Source organism: Dendrobates tinctorius, unplaced genomic scaffold (assembly GCF_039654945.1).
Source record: "Dendrobates tinctorius isolate UK_male_01 unplaced genomic scaffold, ASM3965494v1 ptg000158l, whole genome shotgun sequence".
Classification (NCBI taxonomy): domain Eukaryota; kingdom Metazoa; phylum Chordata; class Amphibia; order Anura; family Dendrobatidae; genus Dendrobates; species Dendrobates tinctorius.
The window spans coordinates 12,522,552-12,541,110 of NW_027361825.1; the positions used below are offsets into that span (position 1 = coordinate 12,522,552).

The 18,559-nt window shown below is 48.7% G+C and overlaps 1 protein-coding gene across 2 annotated transcripts in view; it reads left to right on the forward strand.

Annotated features, from left to right (window-relative positions):
* LOC141051669 (CCN family member 1-like) overlaps positions 1-18,210 on the forward strand; it is a 31,386-nt gene extending 13,176 nt beyond the window's left edge. For both annotated transcript variants that reach the window (XM_073548672.1, XM_073548671.1), the window contains 4 exons: positions 985-1,164; positions 1,444-1,596; positions 2,955-3,154; positions 17,708-18,210. In XM_073548672.1, coding sequence (XP_073404773.1) covers positions 985-1,164; positions 1,444-1,596; positions 2,955-3,154; positions 17,708-18,028 — 854 coding nt within the window. In that variant the 3' untranslated portion in view covers positions 18,029-18,210. The remainder of the gene's footprint in view (positions 1-984; positions 1,165-1,443; positions 1,597-2,954; positions 3,155-17,707) is intronic.
* Positions 18,211-18,559: the final 349 nt, after the last annotated feature.

The following is an 18,559-nucleotide window of genomic DNA, read 5'->3' on the forward strand; positions in this document are numbered from 1 at the left end:
ACATCCATAAATGTTTAATGTGAGAATATCCCTTCAAAGAGAGTAAGTCAGCAAAAATGACTGGATACAAAACTAGTGGATGGGAAGGTGCAATGTAGTATTTGGCCACACCAAGGGTGCACCAAGCGCCTGTGCTTGGTTTGAACAGTCATTTTGTGTTGTTAGAATTTATTGTAATTACATAAGTCTACTAACTATATAATGAGAATTTTTGCAACTTTTCAATATATATTGACCCAGAGTCATCAATTATATTTTTTCTAGTGCACTTTGCTCCAAATGCATGAAAATTCACGCACAATATTTGATAAATTTGGCACAAATTAAGATACCCCCCCCCTCTTTTGACATCGTTTTGTGCCCTTAATGAAAAGTTGCTTGATCCCTTTAAGTTTGAAAAAGTTGCACATTAGTCTTCAAATGGGCCAATGAAAAAATTAGATTTTGTCCCATTGTGGGCAAATTTTTGCAAATTATGAATTAGCTGAGGACATCTGGATAATGAAATCTGCACCCACATTGTAGAGCCAACCCAAAATATGGCCAGGACTGAAATAAGCAGTGTAAAAATGTTGCAAAAAGCCATCATAGATTCAACGCTATATTAAAAATGGCAAAAAATTGAACTTTCACAAAAGAAATGTGCAAAAAAAATAAATTCTTCCCCTTTGTGTTCAGCTCTTCCCTGAAAACTGCTTCAGGAAACTGTCTGTTTTATGGGGGAAGTTTTTTCTTTTCCTACAGTAGTTTTGAAAAGTTTAGGGAAAGTTTTTTTCTTAAGTGTTTTCTTAATTTTTTTGCAGCCTCCATAGAGTAAAGCGCCTGCAGACTTGTAGCTTAAAGGTGGACCTCCCCTTTAAGATTTGACAGTGTCTAGTTTGGAGCAGATTCCATCATGATCCACTTCAAAAAGAGCGAAAAAAAAAATCTCGTGTGAACAGTAAAGTGGACCTGACCTATAATTTGTTTTTCACCCTTTTTTAGTCCATCATGAGCGACGGTCTTGCCTCCACAACAGCAATGAGATTCTCCATGGAGAAGAGTTTAAGCTGGGCCGTGAAAGTTACTGCAAATGTGAGAATGGAAATATCCACTGTGTCCCTCTGTGCCCCCCACTGGAGAAACCCACCAAACCCAACTGCAAAGAAATGCGATTAGAGACTGGTAAGAACATAAGTGGCATGTAGACAGGGGTAAATCGCTTTTTTCCAAAAACTGTGCTGCACCTGTGCAAAGGTTGTGTATGGGATGGCAGGTCATTTCAATGGGTGTGGGCTGTAGTACGAGACACAACCCATAGACAGGTTTGGTCCCATTCTTAGAAGAAAGCCGCCATGTTTTTTTCTGTACGACCTTATGAATGGGGGGGCTTGTTTGGGTTCTTTACATTTCATTCTTCGGTCATTGTCAAGGGAGTTTATTACATACGGACTGTTCTCATAGTTCCAGGCCAGAGCTGTGCCCAATGGAGATGTCTGGAGGAGTCAAGTGGGCTTGAAGACTCAACTGAACCCCTTAATGTCTATCCAACTCTAGAAGATAATTCTACAGATGAAGAGGCAAATATCAGGACCAGAAGAGATGCCCCCGATTCAGGTGATGAGATGGATCTGAGGGCGGAGCTTAATATGGGTGGTGGAGGCAGAGATGGTGCATGGATGTCCGAGTGACGGCCCGAAAGATGGGTGGCATAAGGAAAAGGTTCTATAAATTAATTAGTACATCTACATCTATGCTCCCTAAATAGGGACTGCTTCAATAGGGGTTACCTTGACGCGGTGGAGCAGCTTGGTATACATTTTTTTTGCAAAAAAAGTATCGACTAAATACCCTGTATTTGTTATCATCTTTTTATCAGCACTTGCTGACTACTGTTAAAAGTTTTACTGCAGGATATTTTTGCACAATTGTCATTCTGTGCTCTCTGTTTGTGTTTGAGTCAGTGGGGGGTGTGAACATTGTCCTACCGACTTGTTCATATGTGTGCATGTCACATGTGTTTTTAATCCCTAAATACCCGACTTGCCCCAATCTTTTATAAAAGGTCAGAAAAGTGCCCTTCAAGTATGTACCAGTCCCTGTATGTCTTATATGAATTACTTGATTGCGCCATCTTATTCTATAAATGCAAAAACTTTTCTATTGCCTATGGCTTTAAAAGTAAATACAGATCTGTTTTTTCTAATTCTGGACAAGATTTGGACCTCCTTAAAGGCATTTTATTATTCATAGATGGATGGATTTTTGGCTAAAAATAATGTTGGCACTTGGCAATTAGGTTTCATTAAAAATTTTGTCCAGTTTTCCTCCTAAAGCCTCTGTGCTGCACTGTCTATTGCAGGCTGCAGAATGAGTTACCCGAGAATCTATCAGTGAGCTCATTCTTACAGATCTTCCTTCTGATCACAGCTCATTTCTGACCAAGGGAAAGTTGAGCTGAAGCATTAGATCCTAAATCTGCTGAGAGGAGCTCAGAAGAACAATGGTAAGAGTTATATAAACTCTCCTGTTAGGAGATGTTCACTGACAGATTCTTGGTTAACTCATTCTTCAGCCATCAATAAGCAAAGGATATGGGAGTTAAATGGTGTATTTTTTTTTTTTTTGAAGGAAACCCAATTATAGAAATAGAAAAAATTAAGGTGAAACCCTGAAGGTGTCCATTGCCCCTTAAGAAGTGTAATATAAAGGGGTCTATCCAAGTAAAAGGTTCTCAGTATGGATTATCTTACTGGTTTCTCTCAATAAGAAATAAGTAAATGAAGTAAGGGTCAGGGTATATGGATGCATGAATTAAAGAGCCAAAAATCGGTCTCTCCCCCGCCCCCCAGAGCCAGAAGCTCCAAAAGGGCGCAATTACTGCCCCACTGTCCAGATGGCATCTTTGCCGGAAGGATTTTCATATTTGCTTTTGACCGACAATGGTGACATCTCATTTCTAATATGTTCCACAGATCCAGAACGCGATGAGGAGCCGCCCGAAGAACCTCACCCCTGCAAACCCGACACTGAGTGGACGCCATGCTCCCGCACATGTGGATTTGGAAACTCGCTGAGAATAGTCTATGAGAAGGAAACTTGTATCCCTAAGGCTGAGAAGAGGATTTGTATGATCAGACCCTGCAAGGGCCAATACCCCAGCGCCAACTACACGGTATGAATAGAAAAGGGTCACAAGCAAATTTGGGCAAGAGAGGGGGCCCATTATGCGATGTAAGAAGCCACGCGGCCTAGATTTTCACCGCGGCATTCATGGTACATGTATGCATTGCATGTATGGCGCAGGCTCCGGAGTTTAGCCCTCTCCCTGCAGGTGCCGACAGTATCATACAGCCGGCATGTGAATCTCGCTGCTGTCATTGTAGCTAGACTCTGTCTTCAATTGTGACTGTGGCATTTACGAGATTGGAATTGGGATATGGGGCGTCTCTTCCAACACTTGCACCACCTCCTCCTACACATCCCACAACCAAATTATTGGGAGTCGGTGGCGTTTTAATGGCCAACAGGGGCCTACTGAAGGCTTGGGTAACTACCTACCTATAAAACCTATGACTGGGCTTCATAGGAGAAAGGTAATTGTACAATATACTGCAATTATTACAATATATTGTATATGTGTAAAGCTCCCATCTTTTTTTTTTTTTTTTTTAGAAAATTTCATATCACTGCCCACTTTTACTGGAATGTCATATATATATATATATATATATATATATATATATATATATATATATATATATATTGTAGGGATTCGACTCGCTCAGGTGCAGCGGGAGACAATCATGAGGCAGGTTCTTCCCAAAGTTCATGAGGTTTATTTGCTCCATAAACCATAAATCAGCGTATCACCAAAATAGCCTCTAGCTTAGGCACAAAAGAACATAAACGTCCGTGGCTTCAGACTCGGACCGAGAGTCTCAGCACATGCTGGGAGGTGTAGTCCTCCCCATATACAACTAATATACCCAGCTCAGGGCAATGTCCAGAGCAGCGCTATATCTGCAGCCGCAGACCCAGGAAGGCTTCTCCTTCCTTAGCACACAGGCCCCTCTCTGTAGTGTCCCACCTGGACACAGGGAAGTCTGTCCACACTCTCACAGACTCCCTCCACTCTCTCTCACATGTGCCAAACACCTCAATTACATAGCCCTGTAACCACACCCACAGGTGATCACATGACTATGACATCACTAAAGGTTGTATAGACACACATAGGTTTCCCTGACACAGTGTAACAGAAAGATCAGCAGTACCTCTGCTGATCAATACACCCTGGAGCCTGCATCCCAAGGCCACCCACCTTGAGACCCATAATGGTCATTTAGGACCCTGCTCCTGTTACCACACTGAATGTGCCTGTACACCCGTCCTGGGACACCCACACAGCGCCCCCTAGCTGACATAGTGGTAACTACACCACATACCTCCCCCCTCTGTTCAAACTTGTGGGGTTGAACACATGACATCACCCAGGGATCTTGAGACCGGGCACTCATGTCACCTTGCCCTACCAATCGAGAGGACCGTCTCCATCTGTTTCGGCAGTCATACTGCATCATATTTACGTTAGGCCTCCCCCGCCCCCAGCGGTCAGCATCTCGGCCTTGGGCTTTGGCCTTCCCGTCAAAGTCCGTCAGGGTGACCAGGCACTCTTTAGTCTCCATCTGTCTGCAGTGCGCTCCATCACCCGACCTTTCTCTCACTAGCTGACTCTCCCGGTTCATACGGTCATGAGTCCCACGTCCAGTTGGGCTAACTGGCTGGTATGAGTCTGACCCTCTGTCGCTACGTCCACCACCGGGTCTCGTGCCTATGCTACTAAGATTAGAACTACCACTTGCGGACTCTCGACGTTCTTGTCTTCGACTACCTGTCCTTTCATTCTTTGGAGGATCCCTTCGGGTCTTTACAACTTGGGTTGGAGGTGGACGCCACCTGACGTTCTGTATCTGCTTATTCATCTGCAGCCGATCCTGTCTTAGCTGCTCAATCTCCTTCAGGTACGCTACCCGATATTCCAGGAGCAAGCGAAGCTTCCCAATGCTTTCCACCGAACCAACCACAATGACAGGAACCATGTCATCTTCAATAACGACTTGGATTTCACCAGCAGGTGGGATCCTCACTCTCTTCACACAGGATCGATTCACCATCTCCTGCATCACCTTTCCAAGTCTGCCAACGACTTTCCCCACCAGATTTCTGGGTACCGGAATTATGTCTTCCACAAAGCCCAGCCGACTTTGTGCTTCCCTTGCAAGCTCCAGACGTCGAGCGGCTTTCCTATTACGCTCCACGAGCATCTGTTTCGTGCGGAGACATTGTAGGTGCATCTCCTTCAGGATAGCCACCCTTCTCTCTGTGTCTTCCGTTTCTGCCAGTATCACCAACTGGTCTGTTTCTGGTGCCCAGCTCACACTATAGGCCTTTACTGCCTTTTTAAAGGTCTCATGCACACCTTCGCTGGCACACTCTTCTCGCACGTCTTCGGGTACCTCCATTACAACCTTGAAGGTCGTGGACTTGCTCTCATCCTGGACAGATGGCTCTGGGTTCCCCACGGACACTTCCCTCAAGATATCTGTCATGACCGGATGACTGTCTTGTGCAGCTCTTGGCTCACCATCTTCCTGAGATTTACAGTCTTCAGGACCCTTTTCCAAGATGGGCTTTGGCAGTTCTGCCTTGCTATCAGTCGGGCAAGGCCGCTGTACGTCTTCGCCCCTCCACTTCTCCTGCAGAAGACCTTTTACTACTCCACTGAGTTCTTGCAGAACTTTATCTTTCTCCTCTGCCAGGTAGCGACGCTCATCCTCTCTCCTGAGAATCTCCTGTTGATGCTTCTCTTGGGCCTCTCTGAGCACCTCCATATCTTCCAACAGGGTCTTGTTCATGGTTTTACACGCTGACAGGTGACCTCTGAGCTCAGAGACTTCCTTCTCCAGCTCATCCACTCTGTGCTCAGCTGCTTGCCTTAGGACTCTCTCCCGTTCGACATGTTTTGTTACAGTCTCCTTTATCAGCTGTATCTCACGATCTTGTTCTCTTTTGTCCATCACGTGTCGCACCACTACCTCTTTAATTATATCGTTAAAGGGTACCACTGGGTCAGTCACCCCAGTCGAGTGAACCCTCCAGTTACCGTCCAGCACCAATGTGTCTAGTCCAGTAGTCTCGTCTCCCAGCCCACCATCTGTCTTATCACGAGACGTCAGGTCCGTCAGTTGGGCAGATGTACTTCTTCCTCTGGTCAGTTCTACCTCTGACCTGTCCATGTCAGGAGCCGTCACTGTCTCAGTGTCCGCTGGCCCCATAGTCGAAGCATCTCCATCATCCGACCAAATGTCATCAAACAAAAGAAAGTCCCGGCCCCTCTCCCAGGCATAGACTAAGTCCCGTGGTATCCCTCTACCTTGGCACTCACCACCTTTGGTCCCCTCAAACACTACTGTGTCTACTGCGTAGTTCACCGTGACCCCGTGTTTACAGTGAACCCTGACGTTTTTCTCGGTCAGAGAGAAAACGAGAGGAGTTCCTGTCAGAGTCACCTGACTCTCTGAGTCCAGCCGACCAAAGGCTCCTTCCCGGTGCAGCATCACTGTACACATCTGTGGCCCATCATTACTACCTGGAAAGGATATTCCACATTCTGAAAAAGACCTGCACATACACTGCGGTACTCCAGACATACCTACTGAGTCACCCAGTGCTGTCACTTCTTCACACTTGGCCCCTTTCTGGACCACCACCCTGCTTTGGGTTGCCACCCCAATTTTGGTCACCGCCCCCTTTTGGAACTCCATCCCTTTTTGGGTTACCACTCCAATTTGGGTCACCGCCCCCTTTTGGGACTCCACCCCTTTTTGGGTTACCACTCCAATTTGGGTCACCGCCCCCTTTTTGGACTCCACCCCTTTTTGGGTTACCACTCCCTTTTGGGTCACCGCCCCCTTTTGGGTTACCACTCCCTTTTGGGATTTCCCCATGTCCGTCCTGCAGAACCTCTTAGGCCACAGTTCACACCACACAGTTTGTCTCTCACGATACCAGACAAGTCCTTGCTGGCACCACCACAGCTCCTGCTGTCACTGATCACCGGCACCTCCGGCTGCTGTTCACACACATACACAGCGGCTGGTGTCACTGCAGCTCCTGCTGCGCCATCTTCGTGGACCCGCCGATCCACCGGAAGCCGCTTGTCACCTTCGTAACCCCGCCGGGTTACTGGAAGCCGCTTGTCACCCTCAAAGATAAAAAAGCCACAAAAGTGCGCCCATAGGGCCTTACCAGTGCAGGTATAATGGGTTATGCAGCAATAATACAGGGTACTCACCCTCAATAGTTGTGTAAAGCCACAACTACTGTATCCGCTTAGTCACATGCCATAAAGCTGCAGCAGGATGGCGTAGACAGACAGCGTCTGCTACCAATGCTCCCAGGGCAGATCCCTTAAAGAAAACACCAGCCTCACCAGGTCCAGGGGCTCAGCGGGTGCTCTTCAGGACATCCGTCTCCGCCTGAGACTGCCCAACACACGCCTCATCAGGTCCAAGGTCATATCACGTGTTCCAGGGATCCGATTCCTCTCCCAGAACCTCCCAACACTGACCCTCCAGGACCTTGCTCACTGACCCCTCCAGGAACACAGTCTCTCACTGACCCTGGTCAGTGCAACACAGACTCCTGTCTGTCACCTGTGTCGGCCACACAGGTTCCTGGACGCCTCTTCTCCTCAGAGGTATCCCACAAATTTTAATACAGTCACTTTCTCTGACCTCGATCAGTATTACTCACGGTTGTCAGACCGTCTGCTCTCCTGGCTCAGAATCGCCAGCGCTGCCACACGTGCTTCTGGGAGTCGCTGCCCGCATTCTCCACCAATTGTAGGGATTCGACTCGCTCAGGTGCAGCGGGAGACAATCATGAGGCAGGTTCTTCCCAAAGTTCATGAGGTTTATTTGCTCCATAAACCATAAATCAGCGTATCACCAAAATAGCCTCTAGCTTAGGCACAAAAGAACATAAACGTCCGTGGCTTCAGACTCGGACCGAGAGTCTCAGCACATGCTGGGAGGTGTAGTCCTCCCCATATACAACTAATATACCCAGCTCAGGGCAATGTCCAGAGCAGCGCTATATCTGCAGCCGCAGACCCAGGAAGGCTTCTCCTTCCTTAGCACACAGGCCCCTCTCTGTAGTGTCCCACCTGGACACAGGGAAGTCTGTCCACACGCTCACAGACTCCCTCCACTCTCTCTCACATGTGCCAAACACCTCAATTACATAGCCCTGTAACCACACCCACAGGTGATCACATGGCTATGACATCACTAAAGGTTGTATAGACACACATAGGTTTCCCTGACACAGTGTAACAGAAAGATCAGCAGTACCTCTGCTGATCAATACACCCTGGAGCCTGCATCCCAAGGCCACCCACCTTGAGACCCATAATGGTCATTTAGGACCCTGCTCCTGTTACCACACTGAATGTGCCTGTACACCCGTCCTGGGACACCCACACAGCGCCCCCTAGCTGACATAGTGGTAACTACACCACAATATGTATAAATTGTGGTGTAGTGACCACTATGTCCACTAGGGGGTGCTGTGTAGGTGTCCCAGGACGGGCCTACAGGCATATCCATTGTGGTAATGGGTATAGGATGCTGAATGACCGTTATGTATCCCAAGGTAGGTGGCCTTGGGATGGAAGCTGGAATATGTGTGTTGATCAGCAGAGGCACTGCTGAGCTGTTGTTACACTGTGTCAGCGAGAGCTACCTACAAACCCACCTAGGGGCTGTGTCTAGAACGCCTTAATAGAGTGTATGAGTGCTTGTAGGACCTGTGATGAGGTCATGGCCATGTGACCCATTGGGCGTGGCTACGGACCATATAAGGTAACCAGAGTAGGTCACATGAGAGAGCACATGGATCTGATTGGACCATGTGGAAGGTCCTGGCAGGCCTATGTGGAGGAAGACCACGTGCTGAGGCTGCTGACCCAGTGAGGCCTGTGTATATTGGCTGTATGTGAGGACAGATAAGCCTCCTGTATTTGCTGAGGCTCCAGGACTGAGTCTGAAATCATGGACACTTATGCTTGCTTTCGCCTGAGCTAAAGGCTATTCCTTATGTTATGTGCTGGTTTATGGGTTATGAAGCAATAAACCCTGTGAACTTTTAAAAGGAACGTGCCTCCTGATTTACTCCCGTGGCTTCTGAGCGAGTTGAATCCCTACAATTGGTGACAGACTGCGGGCAGCGGTTCCAAAGAAGCACATGTTGCCGTACTGGCGGCTCTGAGCCAGGAGAGCAGACGGTCTGGAAAATCGTGAGTAATACGGACCGGGGTCACAGAAAGTGACTGTATTGATATTTGTGGGATACCTCTGAGGAGAAGAGGCGTCCAGGAACCTGTGTGGCCGTCACCAACAGGTAACAGACAGGAGTCTGTGGTATGCTGACCTGGGTCAGGGAAAGACTATTTGAGAAGTCGCTATGGATGAGAGGTACCCGAGAACCTGTGTGGCTGACTCCTGTGACGGACTCAGCTCCTGCTGAGCCCATTTTTTGAGTGGACCCTCTGGGTCGTGGCACCCACCCACTGAGGGCGAGCTGACCTTGTGAGATTCCACCCCCTATACAGGGAGTGTCAGGGGCAAGACCAAGGGGGTGAGCCACCACGACTGCTGGGACCAGACGGCCGGCTCAGAGGACACTAGACGAGTGTCTGACGACAAGGACGAGCAGGAAGCAAGACGAGACTAGACGTAGGTGCAAGGTATCTTCATTAGAATAACACAAGATCACATACAGAGAAAACAAGCAAAACGTGCAAGGTACGCGCGTGGGCACGCCAAGGTCCATAACATGGTACGTGCCAGATGGCACGCCTAGGCACAGGTAATGGCATGATGGCATCGGACTCCGGACTGCTGGCAAACCGACAGGGTCCAGGGATCAGGCTGCGGACGTCAGCTCCGGACATCAGGCCGTAGTCATCTGGTTCCGGACCTCTGGCAACGGTCGGCAGGTTCCGGGCATCCGGCAGGCAAACCAGGGTTCAGGCAAGGAGGCACGACAGATATCCAAGCAGGGTGCGTGTTTAGGGAACACGCCAAGGTCCAAGGCTAGGTGCGTGTGTAGGGGACACGCCAGGGTTCAAGACTAGGTGCAAGGCAAGGTGCGTGTGCAGGGGACACGCCAGGGTTCAAAGCGAGGTGCGTGTGTAGGGGACACGCCAAGGTTCGCAAACGAGACAGGGTGCGTGTGTAGCCACGCCAAAGCATAGAATAAGACAGAGTGCGTGTAGAGACACGCGAAGGCACAAGGTACAAGACAGAGTGCGTGTAGAGACACGCCAAGGTACAAGACAGAGTGCGTGTAGAGACACGCCAAGGTACAAGACAGAGTGCGTGTAGAGACACGCCAAGGTACAAGACAGAGTGCGTGTAGAGACACGCCAAGGTACAAGACAGAGTGCGTGTAGAGACACGCCAAGGTACAAGACAGAGTGCGTGTAGAGACACGCCAAGGCACAAGACAGAGTGCGTGTAGAGACACGCCAAGGCACAAGACAGGGTGCGTGTAGAGACACGCCAGGGTTCAGAGCAGGGCTGCGTGCTAGGAGCTACGCAGGGACGCACACCTCACTGGCCAATGCACACGGCTGTAACGCCAGCACGAGGCACGACTAAGGCACAGGAGGGGGCAAAGGAACCTTCGTGCTAGGAGCCACGCCAGGTTCAGGGCAGGGTGCGTGCTAGTAGCCACGCCAGGGTTCAAGGCAGGGTGCGTGCTAGGAGCCACGCCAGGGTTCAAGGCAGGGTGCGTGCTAGGAGCCACGCAGGGGGCACGCCACACTGGCCAGTGCACACGGCTGTACACAAACACGTGGCACTTACCACGGCACAGGAGACTGCCAAGGGGAACCCACGCCGGGGTTCAATGCAAGTACAAGGCAGGGAAACAAGACAAGGAACACAAGCAGAAACAGAGCCAGGTCAGAGCGAGGACAGAGTCTAGCAGCGGAGCTTAGGCAGAAGCCCAGAGCCGGGCCAAGGGAAGACCTTGGGACTAGACAAAGAAACGAGCACTAAGGAGAGGAGAAATGGTGCGTGTGCCAGGGAGCACTACAGAGCACCATAGGAGAGAGCGAGGAAGAGCAAGCAAAGACTGAGACCATAGGGAGGAACACAAAGCAAGGAATAGCAAGGCAGAGAACACAGGGAGGACTACAAGTCAAAGCATAGCAAAAGCAAGACATGGCAAAACAGGCGAGGCAGAGAACAAAGGAAGGACTACAAGTCAAAGCATAGCTAAGGCGAGACATAGCAAAACAGACTAAGACAAAGAACAGCAGAAGGACTACAAGGCAAAGCAAGGCAAAGACAAACATGGCACGAGAGACAACACAAGACATGGCACAAGACAAGAGGCGGAATACGAGCACGGAGCGTGTGCAGAGACGCACTACAGAGCAAAGTGCAAGGGCACAGAATAGAGGGAGCAACCCCACAGACCCAGAGCCTTGCAGGGAAGCAACACAATAATCAGGCCCTGAGCATAGGAAGAGGCGGCCTGATATAGCGCATAGCACCTCCTCCTCCAGGTCAGGACCAGGGGAGAACTTCCGGGATTCTAGACATGACGAGATGATAGCAGAACCAGACAGTGCAGGATCTTAGGAAACGTCACATGATCAGGGTTTCAGACATGACGAGATGATCACCGAACCAACCAGTGCAGGATCCTAGGAAGAACACATGATCCGGGATTCTAGACATGACGAGATGATTGCAGAACCAGACAGTGCAGGATCTTAAGAAACATCACATGATCAAGGACTCCAGACATGACGAGAAGATCACAGAAGGCAGAGCAGAAACGCAGGGATCCTGCAGCTCAGACATGAGGTGAGTCTGCACACAGCTCTAGCGAACATGCAGGACAGCAGACAAAACATGCGCATGCACATCGCTCCAGGAGTTCTTGAGACAAACAGACATGGCAGACATGGCGGACGTGACAACACCAGCAGGTAACGGACGGGAATCCGTGTTGCACTGACCAGGGTCAGTGAGAGACTGTGCATGTGTTTTTTTCTTTTTCCTCTTTTCCTCTGCAAAACTTGAAGGTGATTGCTGTGGCTCAGAGGAGTCACGAAGGGTTTTTTGGAAAGCGGCTTGCTGTAACTCGGCGGGGTTACGAAGGTGACAAGCGGCTTCCGGTAACTCGGCGGGGTTACGAAGGGGACAAGCGGCTTCCGGTGGATCGGCGGGTCCACGAAGACGGCGCAGCAGGAGCTGCAGTGACACCAGCAGCTGCTTGTCAGCAACAGCCGGAGGTGCCGGTGATTTGTGACAGCGGGAGCTGTGGCAGCCCCAGAAGGAACTGGTGTGGTGTCGTGCTTAAAGGGCCAGTACCAGCCCAAAAAGACATAAACTGTACTGTGTGAACTGTGGCATAAGAAGTTCTGCAGAACGGACATGGGGAAATCCCGAAAGGGGGAGGTGGCCCAAATCGGGGTGGTAGCCCAAAAGGGGGTGGAGTCCCAGAAGGGGGCAGTGACCCAAAAGTGGGTGGAGTCCCAGAAAGGGGCCAAGTTTTAAAAGGGGCAGCACTTGTTGCCTCAGTGGACATGTCTGGGGAACCGCAGTGTATGTGTATGACTTTTGAAGAATCGGGGACAATCTTTTCAGATAATGACGGGCCACAGGTGTGTACCGTGATGCTGCACCGGGAAGGAGTCTCTGGTAGGCTGGACTCAAAGAGTCAGGTGACTCTGACAGGAACTCCTCTCGTTTTCTCTCTGACCGAGAAAAACGTCAGGATTCGCTGTAAACACGGGGTCACGGTGAACTGGGCCGTAGACAGAGTAATGTTTGAGGGAACCAAAGGTGGTGAGTGCCAAGGGGACGGGATACCCCCTGACTTAGTGTATGCCTTGGAGAGGGACCGGGACTTTGTCTTGTTTGACGATGCATGGGAAGTTGATGAAATGTGGGGTGGCTCAAAGGAGGAGGTAGCACCACCTAAGGTCGATAGTCCAGAGTTTCGGGTGACTGAGAGAAAGTGTGGGTCTGACCAACTCGGGGATTTGGCCGGGGTGACCAAACGTGTGACCGTGGGAAACGGGGTACCTCCAGGACAGGGGTCCGACACCTGTGTGAGTGGGGACTGGCTGTTCAGGATGACAGGGTGAGTGATGACTCCAATTCAGACTGTGACGCCAACACAAGGGAAAGAGTGTGTAGTAAGGAGGTCACTTTATCTTGGACAGTCACCAGCACAGAGGGAGTTAGTGATGGGCTGGAAGTAAAACAGACCTGTAGTAGACCTGCAGAGACCATAGAGCAGGACTACACAATAGAGATGCTTAAAGAGACTGTAAAAGAACATGTCAAACAAGAAAGGGTCCTAAGGCAAGCAGCTGAGCACAGAGTGGATGAGCTGGAGAAGGAAGTCTCTGCACTCAGAGGTCACCTGTCAGTGTGTCAAACTATGAACAAAGCTATAGTGAAGGATATGGAGGTGCTCAGAGAGGCCCAAGAGAAGCATCAACAGGAGATTCTCCGAAGAGAGGATGAGCGTCGCTACCTGGCAGAGGAGCGGGATAAAGTTCTCCAAGAACTCAGAGGAATAGTAAAAGGTCTTCTGCGGGAGAAGAGCTGGGACGAAGATGTACAGCGGCCGGGCCCGAGTGATAAGGCAGAACTGCCAAAGCCCATCTTGGAAAAGGGTCCTGTAAAACTCAGGAAGATGGTGAGCCAAGAGCTGTACAAGACAGTCACCCGGTCGTGGCAGATATCTTGAGGGAAGTGTCCGTGGTAAACCCAGAACCGACTGTCCAGGATGAGAGCAAGTCCACGACCTTCAAGTGCGTGATGGAGGTACCCGAAGACGTGCGAGAAGCATGTGCCAGCGAGGGTGTGCATGAGACCTTTAAAAAGGCAGTAAAGGCCTATAGTGTGAACTGGGCACCAGACACAGACCAGTTGGTGATACTGCCAGAAACGGAAGACACAGAAGAGGGTGGCTGTCATGAAGAAAATGCACCTACAATGTCTCCGCACGAAACAGATGCTCGTGTAGTGTAATAGGAAAGCCGCTCGACGTTTCGAGCTTGCTAGGGGCACTCAAAGTCGGCTGGGCTTTGTGGAAGACATAATTCCGTTACCCAGAAATCTGGTGGGGAAAGTCGTTGGCAGACTTGGAAAGGTGATGCAGGAGATGGTAAATCGATCCAGTGTGAAGAGAGAGAGGATCCCACCTGCTGGGGAAATCCAAGTTGCTGTTGAAGATGACATGGTTCCAGTCATTGTGGTTGGCTTGATGGAAAGCATTGGGAAGCTTCGCATGCTCCTGGAATATTGGGTAGCATACCTGAAGGAGATAGAGCAGCTAAGACAGGACAGACTGCAGTTGACTAAGCAGATACAGAACGTCAGGTGGCATCCACCTCTAACCCAAGGTGTAAGGGCCCAAAGGGATCCTCCACATAATGAAAGGACAGGTAGTCGAAGGCAAGAACGTCGAGAGTCCGCATGTGGCAGTTCTTATCTTAGTAGCATAGGCACGAGACCCGGTGGTGGACGTAGCGACAGAGGGTCAGACTCAGACCACCCAGTTAGCCCAACTGGACGTGGGACTCATGACCGTACGAACCGGGAGAGCTGGCCAGTGAGAGAAAGGTCGGGTGACGGAGCGCACTGCAGATAGGTGGAGACTAAAGAGTGTCTGGTCACGCTGATGGACGTTGACAGGAAGGCCAAAGCTCATGGCCGAGATACTGACCGCTGTGGACGGGGGAGGCCTAACGTAAATATGATGCAGTATGACTACCGAGACAGACGGAGATGGTCCTCTCGACTTGTAGGGCAAGGTGACATGGGTGCCCGGTCTCGAGATCCCTGGGTGATGTCATGTGTTCAACCCCACAAGTTTGAACAGAGGGGGGAGGTATGTGGTGTAGTGATCACTATGTCCGCTAGGGGGCGCTGGGTGGGTGTCCCAGGACGGGCCTACAGGCATATCCATTGTGGTAATGGGTATAGGATGCTGAATGACCGTTATGTATCCCAAGGTAGGTGGCCTTGGGATGGAAGCTGGAATGTGTGTTGATCAGCAGAGGCACTGCTGAGCTGCTGTTACACTGTGTCAGCGAGAGCAACCTACAAACCCACCTAGGGGCGGTGTCTAGAATGCCTTAATAGAGTGTATAAATGCTTGTAGGACCTGTGATGAGGTCATGGCCAAGTGACCCGGTGGGCGTGGCTACGGACCATATAAGGTAACCAGAGTAGATCACATGAGAGAGAGCACATGGATCTGAGGACGGATAAGCCTCCTGTGTTTGCTGAGGCTCCAGGACTGAGCCTGAAATCATGGACACTTATGCTTGCTTTCGCCTGAGCTAAAGGCAATTCCTTATGTTATGTGCTGGTTTATGGGTTATGAAGCAATAAACCCTGTGAACTTTTAAAAGGAACGTGCCTCCTGATTTAGTCCCGTGGCTCCTGAGCAAGTTGAATCAATCCCTACTATATATATATATATATATATATATATATATATATATATGTACAGTGCTGTTTAATTAATTGGGACAAAGGATTTTTTTTTAAGTAAAATCATAAGTTGGTTACCAGTCAGTGATTCAAACCAGTTTTAACTGCTTTGAACAGGTGTGAGTGCCTGTTCAAAGCAGTTAAAACTGGTTTGAATCACTGACTGGTAACCAACTTACGATTTTACTTAAAAAAATGCTTTGTCCCAATTAATTTGCACAGCACTGTATATACTCCAGTAATAGTGGGCGGTGATATGAACTTTTCAAAAAAGGAATAAAAATCACATCGAAAGTGAAGAATTACTGTTTTTTTGTCAGTTTTCTTCCAAAAAAAGTAATAAAAAGAAATAAAGTCGTATGGACCCCCCAAATAGTAATGATAACTACAGCTCATAAAACATAAAAAAAAGACCGAGCCCTGATGCAACTCTATTGACGAAAAATAACAAATGGTGAGGAGAAAAAATTGAAAGTGAAGAGGGTCCACCGAGACTGTCAGCCGAGTACCCCCATAACCCCGGAGCCAACCCCGCTCGGTGGGCTGCTAGGAGTCGCTCAGTGATATCAGACACATCTCCAAAGTGGCCGAGCTTCAGGCTGTGGAATGTGTGGGTTTACACTACCGATCCAAAGTTTGGGGTCACCCAGACAATTTTGTGTTTTCCTTGAAAACTCATACTGTTGTTAATCAAATGAGTTGCCACATGAATTTAAAATCTAGTCCAGACATTGACAAGGTTCGAAAAAAAAGATTTTTATTTGAAATAATAATTTTCTCCTTCAAACTTTGCTTTTGTCAAAGAATGTTCCCTTTGCAGCAATTCCAGCACTGCAGACCTTTGGCTTTCTAGCAGTTAATTTGCTGAGGCTATCTGGAGAAATTTCACCCCATGTTTCCAGAAGCCCCTCCCACAAGTTGGTTTGGCTTGATGGGCACTTTTTGCGTACCATAAGGTCAAGCTGCTCCCACATCAGCTCAATGGGGTTGAGATCTGGTGACTGCGCTGGCCACTCCGTTACAGATAGAATACCAGCTGCTTGCTTCTTCCCTAAATAGTTCTTACATAATTTGGAGGTGTGCTTTGGGTTATAGTCCTGTTGTGTAGGATGAAACTGGTTCCAATCAAGCGCTGTCCACAGGGTATGGCATGGCGTTGCAAAATGGAGTGATAGCCTTCCTTATTCAAAATCCCTTTTACCTTGTACAAATCTCCCACTTTACCAGCACCAAAGCAACCCCAGACCATCACATTACCTCCACCGAGCTTGACAGATGGCGTCAGGCACTCTTCCAGCATCTTTTCAGTTGTTCTGCATCTCACAAATGTTCTTCTGTGTGATCCAAACACCTCAAACTTGGATTCGTCTGTCCATAACACTTTTTACCAATCTTCCTCTGTCCAATGTCTGTGTTCTTCTGCCCATATTAATCTTTTCCATTTATTAGCCGGTCTCAGATATGGCTTTTCTTTGCCACTCTGCCCTGAAGGCCAGCATCCCGGAGTCGTCTCTTCACTGTAGAGGTTGACACTGGCGTTTTGCGTGTACTATTTAATGAAGCTGCCAGTTGAGGCCCTGTGAGGCATCGATTTCTCAAACTACAGACTAATGTACTTGTCTTGTTGCTCAGTTGTGCAGCGGGGCCTCCCACTTCTCTTTCTACTCTAGTTAGAGCCTGTTTGTGCTCGCCTAAGAAGGGAGTAGTACACACCACTGTAGGAAATCTTCAGTTTCTTGACAATTTCTCTCATGAAATAGCCTTCATTTCTAAGAACAAGAATAGACTGTCAAGTTTCACATGAATGTTCTTTTTTTTCTGGCCATTTTGAGAGTTTAATGGAACCAACAAATGTAATGCTCCAGATTCTCAACTAGCTCAAAGGAAGATCAGGTTTATAGGTTCGCTAATCAGCCAAACTGTTTTCAGCTGTGCTAACATACTTGCATAATTTGCAGCTAGAATAGTCATTTACCACATTAACAATGTATAGAGTGTATTTCTGAATCATTTAATGTTAGCTTCATTGGAAAAAATTGCTTTTCTTTCACAAATAAGGAAATTTCTAAGTGACCCTAAACCTTTACATGGTAGTGTGTATTATTTCCATCCTCTTATCTTTCTGGTAGGTCCTGAAGGCAAATAACGTTTGCAGTCATGTGATGCGCTGGTCCCATCCATCACATCTCCGTTTCCGTGACTGTCTGTCAAGCCGCCCCTTACTCCCCAAATTCTGTGGCCTTTGCTCGGACGGACGTTTCTGTACACCGTCACTGAGCGAGACGCGCCCGTTGTTATTTCGGTGTTCCCAACTCAATCGGAAGGTCACCCGCCAGGTTATGTGGGTGCAGAGGTGTCAGTGCGGGGGCAAGAGGGGAAAGAACAGGAAGAAGGACAAGGATGCGATAAAGCCAAGCAAAGAGATGACAAACTGGGTGGCCGATGATTAAATCAATGCCAGGAAGGAGTCGCAAAGCTAAAGGGGTCGTTCCTGCGACTGAGCCCTGAAACTGGCGGTTCGATAAAAAAAGTCACTGTCTGCGGGGGTCCGACATATTCACACTCTACATCTTTGCACAATCACTTGTATGTTCTTCATCCACCAGTGAATGAAATAAAACGCTATCACATGTTTCTGCCGTCAGCCAACCTAATTATTGCCGCTAATGAAATGCAGATGATGGGTGGGGGGTGGAATTCAGAAAGGAAATGATTGTTAGGAAGTTTCACAGGATGCTGTGATAGTGCATGATTTGTATAGCACCAACACAGTCTATGGCACTGTATACATTCATATGGGTCCATGTGCACAGATAGGCTCAGCTTCTCTAATCTCGGGTACCTAGATGGACATTAGAATCAAGGAGTAAAAAACCCAGAAGAAGCAGATGTCACTCTGGTAGGATTCATACCCAGGGCGTAAGTCTTACACTGGTTCCATGCTGCAGGAGTGTTGCGCTTTTTTGTTGTTGCTGTCATTT